A 12,041-nucleotide genomic window follows, 5' to 3' on the forward strand; every position below is an offset into this window, starting at 1 on the left:
CAAATTGCCCGTGCGGACCTTGCAATACTATTAGCCCAAAAGTAATTGAATTCAGTGATAAGGCTGTTTGAATTGCTCTCTTTGGAGCAAATATTGCAGAACTTGTGATCCCAACGCTTTATTAAACGTCTACGCATAGTTATCTGCTTCAGCTTGGCTTGTCAAAACAGCCCATTGAAAAAATCAATCATTGGCCTTATATCAAAATCTTGACCAACCTAGTATATTCAGGATTAACTACGACTTCTCGACAATAATTTAATTTTTTTAGTTAAAATTTATCTAAAACAGTTCACAAATTAAATATTCATGTAATCGAGATAGCGTTGGTCAAGGTTTGTGTTATTGTATGTACCATTAGTGAGCGATCAATACTAATACAAACCAAAAACAAGGCCAGAATGAAAACATGGATTTAACTAAAAGGTGGGTCCGCACTAATATGGATGTTAACCGCAAATTTCCATTTTAGATTTGTTATATTGGCATCTGATACTCACCAAACAAGTAGGAACTCGTATCTTGTATATCAATTGATACAATAGCAAAATATCACCTAAAATTTCATATCACGGACCATATCAAATCAAATTTCTAATGACTAAATATCTAAAACAATGTTTAATTCTTAATCAAGAACATTCTATAATTATAGAGATACTATTTTTGTTTTAATTAGTTTCTCTGTAGGTTGGGTATTAATAACCTAGATTCGCTTCCTGCCCACATCCAAGTTCCGGGCCGAGCTTTTCTTGTCCTGATTTTAAAATAAAATTTTAGAAAATCTCGGCCTAAATCCCACCACAGATACGGCAGAGATCCAAGGGACCATGAACGGAGAAGCTCGTGTCAAACCCCCCAAATTGAAGGAAACATTCCCCCACAACGCGGCGCACCGCCGGTACCGTTGAGCGCACCGCCAACCATCGGCCAACCCAACGAGTGAAGAGCCGCAAATATTCGTGGAACCTAAGAAAACGACACCGCCCAAGGCCGGCCTTTCCCAAGTCCCAGGACCTCTTCTCATTATGCCATCATCCCAACGTATTTATTCTTGTTATCATCGCGCTCACAAGAACCTCATCCGCTCCTCTAAATCAGATAAACATTGACTTTTTCCGCTTTCTTTGCCTATAGATCCCAACTCCCAATGACTTGTTCATAGGTTTCTCCGCAACCATCGTCATCTCCTTCCCTTCTTCCAACCCCTCTCCTTCTTTCCACCTCCCCATTATATTGGGAAGACGAAGGCGTGGAAGACCAAAGAGAGAGAGAGAGAGAGAGAGAGTAAACAAAAGATGGCAGGAGAGGAGGTGTTCATTGGATCAATTGATCAGGGGACAACCAGCACCAGGTTTATAATCTACGATCGAGAGGCCAAGCCAATTGCCTCTCACCAGGTCGAGTTCACCCAGTACTATCCAGAGGCCGGGTATGGTGATTTGTGAACAGTATCTTAGTTTTGTTTGTTATAATCTTTTGTTAGCCAATGGTTAATGGGATCTTGATTAGATGGGTGGAGCACGACCCGGCGGAGATCCTTGAAAGCGTCAGAGTTTGCATGGAGAAGGCCGTCGAGAAGGCTGCCGCCGGCGGCCGCAAGGTGGAGGGCCGATTGAAGGCGATCGGGCTTACCAACCAGAGGGAGACCACTGTCATGTGGAGCAAATCCACCGGCCTCCCTCTTTACAACGCCATCGTCTGGATGGACGCCCGCACCAGCTCCATCTGCAAGTAACTCTTTCAAATCCCATTATTGTAATCCTTCGTATTATTATTTTTTTCTTCTTCGAGGTGAAGAAAGAAGAGGGGATTTCGTAAATTCTAGTCCAAAGGTGGAATTTTTATTGATTGGTAGGATTGATTTGAATTGATGCAGGAGGTTGGAGAAGGAATTGTCGGGTGGGAGGAACCATTTTGTGGAGACATGTGGATTGCCGATCAGCACCTACTTCAGTGCCCTCAAGATCTTGTGGCTGATGGAGAATGTGGATGCGGTCAGGGAGGCGGTCCGATCAGGGGACGCCTTGTTCGGCACCATCGACACCTGGACGATTTGGAACCTCACCGGCGGCTGCGGTCGAGGGTTGCATGCCACCGACTGCTCGAACGCTGCCCGGACCATGCTCATGGACCTCAAGACCCTGGACTGGGACAGGCCGACGTTGGAGACCCTGCGGATTCCTATCGAGATATTGCCCAAGATCGTCAGCAACTCGGAGATTGTAGGTGCCATTGCCGACGGCTGGCCGCTTTCTGGCGTCCCGATCGCCGGCTGTCTCGGGGACCAGCATGCTGCAATGCTAGGCCAATTGTGTCGCAAGGGGCAGGCCAAGAGCACTTACGGCACTGGAGCCTTCATTCTTCTCAACACCGGCGAGGAGGTTGTCGGATCATCCCATGGGCTGCTCAGCACGATTGCTTACAAGCTAGGTCCCAATGCGCCGACGAATTATGCGTTGGAAGGGTCGATAGCAATTGCGGGCGCAGCTGTCCAGTGGCTGAGGGATGGGCTCGGGATCATCCGGACTGCGGGGGAGATCGAAAAGATGGCGGAGTCGGTGGAGAACTCGGGAGGGGTGTACTTTGTGCCGGCGTTCAATGGATTGTTCGCACCATGGTGGAAGGAGGATGCAAGAGGAGTGTGCGTAGGGATCACGAGGTTCACAAACAAGGGGCACCTTGCTCGGGCAGTGCTGGAGAGCATGTGCTTTCAGGTGAATGATGTGCTCAATTCGATGCATAAGGATGCAGGGGAGGGAGGAGAAGCAAGGAGCAAGGAAGGGGAATTCTTGCTTCGGGTTGATGGGGGTGCGACCATCAACAATCTTCTGATGCAGATTCAGGTAAAGGAAGCCTTTCTTTGACAATGCTATGATTTCTGAAAGCAAAAAAACAGACTATGCTATGATATTATAAATTTGTTTCATTTCGAGTTCTTTGATTGCTTTTGTAAGTTGGTTGTGTTCTTCTGACATCAAATGTGGGTTTGTTTGCTCTGTTAGAGGTGAGCAGTTTGTTCTAGACTTTTGAGTGTGCTATCTGCTGCTTTTGTTGGCTTTCTTTTTGTGGTCTTGACAGTTTTAGTGGGGCACTTTCTTTCTCTTTCGGTTATCACTCTACTAGACTTATTATGGAGTTGAATATGTTCGATTTTATGCGTCACTTAGTAAAAGGAGATGACTAGCTTTACTTGTTAAATGTGGATGTGGTTCTCTATTTACAATCTTTTTTTTTTCCTTATTGCTTTAAGTATGTTTCTTGTGACACTGTCTTCTTTGCAAACATGATTCATCTAATTTTTTTACATCATCAGATGAGTGGGTCCGGTTGTACGGGACATCTATTTTTAGCTCCTTTGCTTTTAGCCCGACATTGTCTTTTTCGGAGAGTAATTTAAACCATGGCATTTTCTGTATCCCCTTTTCCTTGACAAAGGAGTTGGTTATATCAAGGGCTCCTTTCCAAAGGAGGATAAAACTATATTTTTTCCAACTTAATTGAGAAAAACAGTGTAATCCTCTGATATAAGATTTGCCATTACATAATTAAGTTTATGTTTGCAATAACATGTAATGGAGGGTAATTTGATAATGCTCTGCTATGGAGTTTATCCTTACATGAGTTTTTTACCTAACTAACCTTATGTAAGTTTTTTGCCTAAATATTTTGTTGTGGTGCTTGGCACATGGTTAAAAGTTTGGGGCTATACCCAATCAGATGTCTATTTTTATTTTTCATATGCATCTGATTCTAGTCTAGAGATTAAGATCCAAAAGGACTGCTGCTATTCTCACTAGCGCCTGTCATATCATCCTTTTGAATTGATCACTTTGTATCTAGGACTCTAGATATTTCATCATGGACAGTTTTTACATAGTTTACTTTATTTTAAAAGATCCATTACATCTGAAAAATGCCTGGATTTCTAGATCTTTATCAGAGAAAGTTCAAAAGAGTAGGCACAAAAGAGGAAGATGTTAAAACGCAACTCAGAAGCTTAAGCTAGCAGGTGGATGAACCTGTGAGAAAAACTAAAATTCTTAACCTATCTAATGTCAGACTATTCCTCTACAACCCATCTCATGTATAGAGCCTGAGGGAAAGATTCTAGATAGGGCGACATGTGGATTAGTGAATGAGAGCATGGGGCATTGATGTCCAAGAGGGGTATTGGGTTCTGATACTATGTTAAATTACTACTAGATGCCTAAATTATTACTGCACCCTAAATGCTCAACTTCAGAGTTAAAGGGAGGTCCGAGAGTCAAACCTGCTTACTATTAGGAGATAAATTGCTATGAAGCTGCTTGAAGACGCCCCACTCCAGTGAATTGGAAGAGATGTGGCAGTGTTGTGAGATTGAAGGTAAGATGGCAGGAACTTATAATTTTCCCCGAGTTTATCTATATAATAGTCTTTAAGTTTCCCATATTGATCCCTTTCTACTTCTAAACTTCATTTACTTGTATAGATATAAGGCCATGTATCGTTCTCTATGACCATCCATTTATCTATGTTAAGTACAACAAAATTAACAATGGCCTTGTTCACTGTTACTCCTGTTTTCTCCCTCTCTTTTGCTGCCATATTCTTATGCTATTTGCCATTCTTAACTCATTCACCATCCCTCAATCCAAAATCATATCTTTCTCTATCCCATCATCACTCACCTTATTCTCCATCTCCAACTCCAACACCATCTCCTCTATCCCGTACTAATACTCTTCCTCTTCCCCAGCCCCAATCGTAACCCAAACGCCATCTCTTTCTCCAACCACATCCCCATCCCCATCCACAACACAACCCCAAAGACATCTCCTTCTCTATTTCTATCTTTAATTCCACCTACTCTACCATCTCCTCCAACTCCTACTATGGAAACATTGTGACCGACGAACAACAGTTTGCCAAGCTCAACCTCAAGGCTTCAGCATTTGCATTTTGGGACAAATCTGTAACCTATCTGATGTAGGAATATTTTTCAACACCCCTTTTTACGTGGAGAGTCCAAGGGATGGAACCTGAGGAGAGGGGACAAGTGGATTAGTAAGTGGGAGTGTGGAGGCATCAGTAGGCTAGTGGAATAGTGGATTCTGATACCATTTTAACTATCATGAGACCCCAAAAGCTTTTGGGTTATTTTGGGAATTTAACAAAAGAAAGTCTGTTTGTCTTCTGAAAATTTTATGGTGATTTTTATGAACAACTAATGCTGGTGAAGCTCCATCAGATTTAGCTTGTTCTTCAAGAAGTTTTGATGTCTATATTATGCCCTTCACCTGATCTTTTCCTTTCTCTTTCTTTTCTTCTTAATGTCTATACAATCTATTTTAACAATCTATTGACTCATTTTGTGAATTTGTATTACCCACTATTGTTTTTTTTAAAGATTTTGGACTGAAATAGTCATGATTTTCTTTTTGCCGTTATATCTTTCTTGTCATGTGGACTGAACCTAAGCAGATATCTGATCTTTACTGCCTGTTCTGCATGAAAACCCCGTGGCGATTTTCTCCATATACTCTTTTGGTTTTTTTATGAGTTGTAGAATAAAATCTTATAGATATCTGATTTTCTTTGTATGATGCAATTATTAATGTTATATTAGAATTTGTAGTTTAACGATGAATACAGTAGTCTATATCGTATGAAGTGGAGTAGAATTACGTTCTTCTATGTCTACCTGGTCCTCATTGATATGTTACTTGGTATCATGACTTGATCCTGTTGAGAAACCTTGTTCCCTGGAAAACGATGTTTGCTCTTAGATTCAGATTAGTTGTCCATTTACTCATAAGTTCTATTCTTGATAATTATAGATGAATAGATTATGTTTACTTCATTTCATAGATCATCCCTTCTTTGTTTTTCTTGATATTAACTATTAATACATCCCTTTCAGTTCTTTAATTCTTTGCAATCTGAAATTCTTACTTGTACATGTGTTATGGAATACCAGGCAAATTTATATTCTGTTCTTGATAATATTATATGTTTATTTTACCTGCTTGCAGGCTGATCTATTGGGTAGTCCAGTCGTTAGACCTGCTGATATTGAGACTACAGCCCTTGGAGCAGCATATGCAGCTGGATTAGCTGTTGGTGTCTGGACCGAAGAACAGATATTTGCTGCTGAACATAAAGAGAAGACTACTATCTTCCGCCCCAAATTGGATGAGGAACAGAGGAAGAGGAGGAATGAATCTTGGTACAAAGCTGTCACTAGAACTTTTGATTTGGCAGAACTCGCCATTTAGCTATGAGATTTCATGCTCCCAACCCATAACTTTCCACTGTGGAAGGTTAAATTCTGTGATCTTGATTTTAAATAAAGTTTTCTTTACATCACTTGAGTCAGACTATTCTTCTTGTTATTTGGGCTTGTGATAGAAATGAAAATGGATTATTTAGTGCTTTGGCATTGCGCTACTATATGAAATGTTCATCAATGTCCATTTTCTCAGTTATGCAGATGAATAGTGAGAAAAATATTTGTTCTGTTAAGGCTTTCTGTGGTGTGTTTTATATCTTTTCGAACTAAAGGAATGATGATTTGAAGATATTAGGCGACCTTAGCTTGTGAATCCTGAAATTAAGCATCTGTCTTTTATTATGCATAAGAATTTCAGATTTTAGCCAAGGGAAGCACTTGTGTAAATGTTTTGTAAGTTTAATGAAATAACTTACTGTATAATTATTTAAAGTTGGACAATTTGTGAATGAAAAATGGGAACAAGAGTCTAATGTCCAATTCATGGCTATAATTCCCTGCATTGCAAAATTTCTGAGGTTTAACATCTGCTCATGCAAGTCAGGGATAACTCCAAAACTGAAGTTCCTTTGATACAACCCTTGTGCAATATCTTTGGTTGTAGTGGGAACACCATCCGGACCAATGGCTTGACTTTGTGAACAACAGATTTATGGTGAGGAAATTGGTGCAATATAGGAGGTTGTGATCTCTTTCAGAGTTGGTAGGGCCACTTATGATCTTTTTTATGAAATTGTTTATCATATATTTTTGTTCAACTATGAGTTGAAATCTTGTTGCTGTTCAGATTTTGGGTTGTGTCAGAAACGAAAATCAATAATATGTTAACAAAGCTTTTCTTGATTTCATTGCACGTATTCGTACACGTACTGTATGAATTACCTGCTTTAGCAAAAAAAAAAAAAAAGGCTTTTTCTCCTATCATTTGAACTAACTGCTATAACTCAGTTTATTTTTCTGGGTAGCGAGTACAAAGATCTATTGTTCTCTTTAATTTGATTGTTGTCTTGAAAAATTAAAGAATCAGATATATTGTGGAACCTTGACCCTTAAATAAATGAATTCATTTCCTTAAGAAGCTGGAGTTCTAAAGACAGCGTGAATGATGTCCTTCTGCAGCCAAATTAGGAGGAAAAAAAATTAAAAAAATGCATTGAAGTTGGAGAAACAAATCATGGAAGTTGAAGGTTCTGAACTATCAAAGAATTTCTACAGCTGACAATTAGACTTACTGATTAAGAACAGAAATGAGGAGAACATGGTTAGTATCTCCAAACCATGGGCATATAATAGATGATCTCTAGAACTCGACAATAATAAAGTTACCATCGGTACAGCTTACTGCCAAGAGCTAGTCCAGAACACTAATGTGATCATTTTAACAAGTGTAACCATTTCTACGCCAGTTCCAGCAATCAAAAGCTGGAAAATGCAAATAATTTCAATATCCAAATCCACTGGGTATACACAAAGTGGACAATAGCAAGGCTATAGCTTTTATTTTGTTTTATTTTGTTTTTCTTATTAATTTGTAAACATTGGGATTCATCACCAAAGCAGTAAGAATACAAAGAGGAGTAAGCCAAGAGGCTAGAGACAACCAAAGGTTAGATACAGGCATAAAGGTAAGAGGGAAACAGGGAGAAAGGAGGGGAGAGGAACTAGAAAGATTGGTTATTTTGAGCATGCTCAGAATTTCTCTATTAGTTTTGAGTGCTTGAGCAACAGGATCCATGAAGAGGATTGAATAGAAATTGTAGTCCAGACTTGGAGAATTCATGCCTTCTGGCCAAAGACCTCTGCATATCTTTTCAACCAGAAATTCTATTACCTAGATAGACTTGATAAAATTCGTCAAGGAATGCATGCTTCATACAAATCATCCACATCTCCTTTGGAAACTTGCATGATCCATTAACGCCTAAGGGTGCAACAGTTAGTTTCCAAACTCTCCTGGGTAGTTTGCTCTTCAGGAAAAGGTGCATGACAACTTCTCGAAGACCACAATTGCAACAGAGGATATGTTGATCTCTCCCCAACAAAAAGAGAATATTCTGATTTTGAGGGAAATCCTGGATTTCCAAATTGTAACTAGAGTTTTGCATTGCAAGCCCCCATCAAGTGTCCTACAGGAGAAGCGTACTAAGAAAAACACAAGAGAGGATGGTGCCAATTGGTTGAGTTGGTAATTAGATTCAAACTAGTTCTCATTTTAATATATGGCTGGGTCTTCCACCTATCCTAATTTTCCAACAAAGAAGGAAAAGAAGAGAGAGAGAGAGAGAGAGAGAGAGAGAGAGTAAAATGAAATCAAATACTGATATTTTTGTCTCACTAGCATGGTTAGAAGGTGTTGGCATGAGCTTCTCAAGGGTAGGAGGCCAACCCATCTGTCACACTAGTACCTAACCAACTCTGCCTTCTCTAATGTTAATTTAATGCTTATCAAGAGAAAGTCTTTCTCCTTTAGGAGGTCCTACCACAATGGTGATGCTCACAGTTCCACAGTGGATATGCTCTGTAGAATCTTGTGCAATAGATTTCAAAAAGTTCCACTTTGCATATCATGCCCTGTTGGTCTTTTGCAAAATAATCTCCATCAACATTTGGGCAAGTGCTGTGTTGAGATTCATTCAATCTAGAACTCCATGACCACCTCCATCTTTGTCTCCACAAACTGAATAGAGAGGGATAAGAGAGGGACTCAAAAGAAGGTTTTAGTTGAACTGGAAACCAATTCGAATAACCTTAAGAATGAAGAGCTGCTTGTGTCATTGGCATATCGAGGCCAACATACTGAGTTTAGTGGGGTCATTGGACAAGACCTGAGGTCAGACCATTGTCCTCATTTCTTGGCAGTTACGAGCCACAATTTTGACTGAGCATAGGAGAGAGAAATCTTTGTGCGGACCATTTATCAGTGCTAAGAGTGAGAGAAGGGCATTACTCCTTTTAACCAGTTACTGCCAAATGCTTTGTCCTTTGGATGCTTTAAGAATGAAATCCCAAGGCCCAAGCTATGGAATATTCACAAACCATTCAGCTAATGGTTCAATCTCATTTCTTATACAGAAAAAATGGAAAGTCAATCATCAAATTCAATTCATCCCCTTCATAAGTGTAAAATTAAATTTCCTTTGCTGATGAATTTAGACCTCAAACCTGAAAACTGTGAGTGGTCGTAATTCCCCACTTTGCAGAAAATTTTAAAATTCAAGTTTATTTCCCATTCCTTTCCAACTTGTAGTTGTGCAAAAGCAAGATTTATACACTGCGCAGAAGAATGGTAGTCTAACGGTCAAGGGCCAATTTCCACTGCTCCTACATGGAGATGGCACGGGCATGTTAGGTGATAAGTTTGTCACAAGGTCTCAAGGTTCATACTGACTGATTACAAGAGTCTGGAAGAAAGTTTCTGAAAGCCATATGTGGTAGGGGTCGTGATTGAGACAGTGGAATAGAATTGGATATAAGTATCTTCATCACAACCTGCAGTTGATTGTCGAAAGGCATGAGTGATATAATATTCAAAAATTACATAGGACTGGAACCTAGATAAAAATTAGGGAAGAAGCCATGAAAAACAATGTCAAGCTAGATGGCATTGAAGATTTCATATTACTACACTAAACAGAAGCTTGCTTTGCTTGAATTGCTACGAAAGGACTAGTGCCAAAAAAAGGGCTTCTCTGAAATGCCCAAGGTACTGTTTATCTCACCTGCGATTCCGTTGCATGCGAGCCCGCTTATGTGCTGCCATTAAGATTCTGTCAGTCAAGTAGTCTACATAACCATCCAAGATACTTTGAATGTTCTGCCCAGAGTGATGACATAACAAAAAAGCAATGCAACCCCAGAAGCCAGCCACGAAAGAAGCTGCAAGTATTGCAAAGAATATGGCATCATCCACCACACGGCTATCATCTTGGTTTTCTTCTACTTTAGTTGGACCTGAGTCAGATGTGCAGGTCTTCTCTAACGGCGGCCCATGTAATCCAATATTACCTACATAGCTACTCACATCAAATGTAGAAAGTTGGCCTTTGACATCCGGTATATATCCAGATAAGTTATTGTAAGCAACTGAGAAGACCCCCAAGAAGGTTAGTTGAGTCAATTGCCAGGGTATGACCCCACTCAACCGATTGTGTGATATATCCAAGCTCTCAATCTGACCAAGTTTTGAGAAAGTTTCTGGGATTGGACCCGTTAGCTGATTGTGCGATAGATTCAATTGTACAAGCTCGTTTAGATTTCCAATTTCTGGCGGTATGTGTCCTGTCAACTTGTTTGCTGACAAATCAATTGTAGACATCAGAAGTGAATGATCCAGTACATAGGGACATAAGTTGCCTTTGATGTTGAGCTCTACCACCAGTTTCTCATTTGAGTCACGGTTAGTATACGTATAATGCATTCCAGGAGCATCAAAGCTCATGTTAAGCCTATTATATCGATCCATATATGTATAATAAATTGAAGCAAGTTGCTTGAAGTGCATTTTGCCAAAGCAAGAGGGTATCCCTCCTGAAAGATTGTTTTGTGAAAGGTCCAGAATGTGCAGAGACTGTATCTTGCATAGCTCGATTGGTATAGTGCCTTCAAGAGAATTTCCACCGAGAATAAGAATCTCCAAAGATATTCTTTCTCCAATCTGTCTTGGCAGTTTACCTGAAAGCTGGTTATTTTTGACATCCAATGTCACAAGGGATGAAATACTGAAATAGCTACTTGGAATTGTGCCTGTGAAAGCATTCCCAGTAAACTTGAGATGCAGTAGTTCGGATGATGGCAAGCAATGAGGTAACGACCCAGAGAGGCTATTATGGGATACATCTAACACGCTAAGCCATGCTAGATTGCATAACTGATGTGGTATATGACCATGAAAATGATTTCCTGCGAGGTTAAGGCTTGCCAGTATGGAAACACGTCCTATATCCTCTGGAATTACACCAGATAATTGGTTATTATGGACATCCAATGCAACAAATTGTTTGTTTGACACAAAGCTCGACAATGTTCCGGTAAAATTGTTTCCATCTAGATAAATAAATGAAGCCTGAGGATATCGAGGAAGCTCCCCCTGCAATTTGTTGTTGGAAAGCTTCAAGATAAACAATTTACTGCAACCAATCAGCAGGCGAGTTGGTAGTTCTCCGGATAAATTATTATTGGACAAATCCAAGTACTCCAATAGACTCATGTTATCCAATGAAGGGACTTTTCCACTTAGATTATTTGAGGATAAATTTAGGGCCATCATCAGTGGAAACATAGTGCCAAAATTTACAGGAATTGATCCACTGAGGGAATTCATAGAGAGATCAACAACAAAGATGTTTGTCTTTGGATGCTTTGGGAGTTGAAATTCGCCCATTATTGAGTTGTTTCTCAAGTTGAGCATTTCTAGATTGGTCAGATTTTCGAACGACCAATTTGAAAAATTTCCTGTTAAGTTACTACTAGAAAGATCAAGATGTTCTAATGCATATTGAGAAGCAAGAAAGTTTGGTGTTGCAAGTATGCTTGAATCGAGGTTACAATGTGACAACATGAGGTACTGTAGCTGGAAGGAGGGAATGAACTTTCCACTGTCAAGATGTATAAACAATTTCTCATTGTTTGAAAAATTGATAAATTCTAGCTTCGAAAGATTCGCAAAGGAGAAAAATGAAAAATGCCCATCAAATAGGTTGTTGGAAAGATCTACAGAGTTTAGTGAAACATGACTGGCGAAGATGCGTGCTGGAATATTACCCTTCAT

The 12,041-nt window shown here is 39.8% G+C and overlaps 2 protein-coding genes across 2 annotated transcripts; one reads left to right on the top strand and one right to left on the bottom strand.

Moving 5' to 3' along the window:
• Window positions 1–837: 837 nt before the first annotated feature.
• Window positions 838–6,501, top strand: LOC103698889 (glycerol kinase). Its single transcript, XM_039133118.1, has 4 exons — window positions 838–1,432; window positions 1,513–1,734; window positions 1,880–2,846; window positions 6,018–6,501. Exons 1-4 carry the CDS (start codon window positions 1,299–1,301, stop codon window positions 6,258–6,260), a joined length of 1,566 nt encoding a protein of 521 aa, XP_038989046.1. The 5' UTR covers window positions 838–1,298; the 3' UTR covers window positions 6,261–6,501.
• A 3,231-nt stretch (window positions 6,502–9,732) lies between these two features.
• Window positions 9,733–12,041, bottom strand: LOC103699328 (receptor-like protein 1). Its single transcript, XM_008781358.2, has one exon. The coding sequence runs from the start codon at window positions 12,039–12,041 to the stop codon at window positions 9,990–9,992; it is 2,052 nt and encodes a 683-aa protein (XP_008779580.2). The 3' UTR covers window positions 9,733–9,989.

The sequence above is a fragment of the Phoenix dactylifera genome, chromosome 1 (genome assembly GCF_009389715.1).
Source record: "Phoenix dactylifera cultivar Barhee BC4 chromosome 1, palm_55x_up_171113_PBpolish2nd_filt_p, whole genome shotgun sequence".
Classification (NCBI taxonomy): Eukaryota; Viridiplantae; Streptophyta; class Magnoliopsida; order Arecales; family Arecaceae; genus Phoenix; species Phoenix dactylifera.

Bases quoted from the DNA above. Each gene is read 5' to 3' on its own strand.
- LOC103698889 (XM_039133118.1), top strand. From the start codon at position 1,299: ATGGCAGGAGAGGAGGTGTTCATTGGATCAATTGATCAGGGGACAACC. The intron at 1,735-1,879 runs GTAACTCTTTCA...GAATTGATGCAG, and splicing joins CGCACCAGCTCCATCTGCAA to GAGGTTGGAGAAGGAATTGT. The intron at 2,847-6,017 runs GTAAAGGAAGCC...ACCTGCTTGCAG, and splicing joins ATCTTCTGATGCAGATTCAG to GCTGATCTATTGGGTAGTCC.
- LOC103699328 (XM_008781358.2), bottom strand. From the start codon at position 12,041: ATGAAGGGTAATATTCCAGCACGCATCTTCGCCAGTCATGTTTCACTA.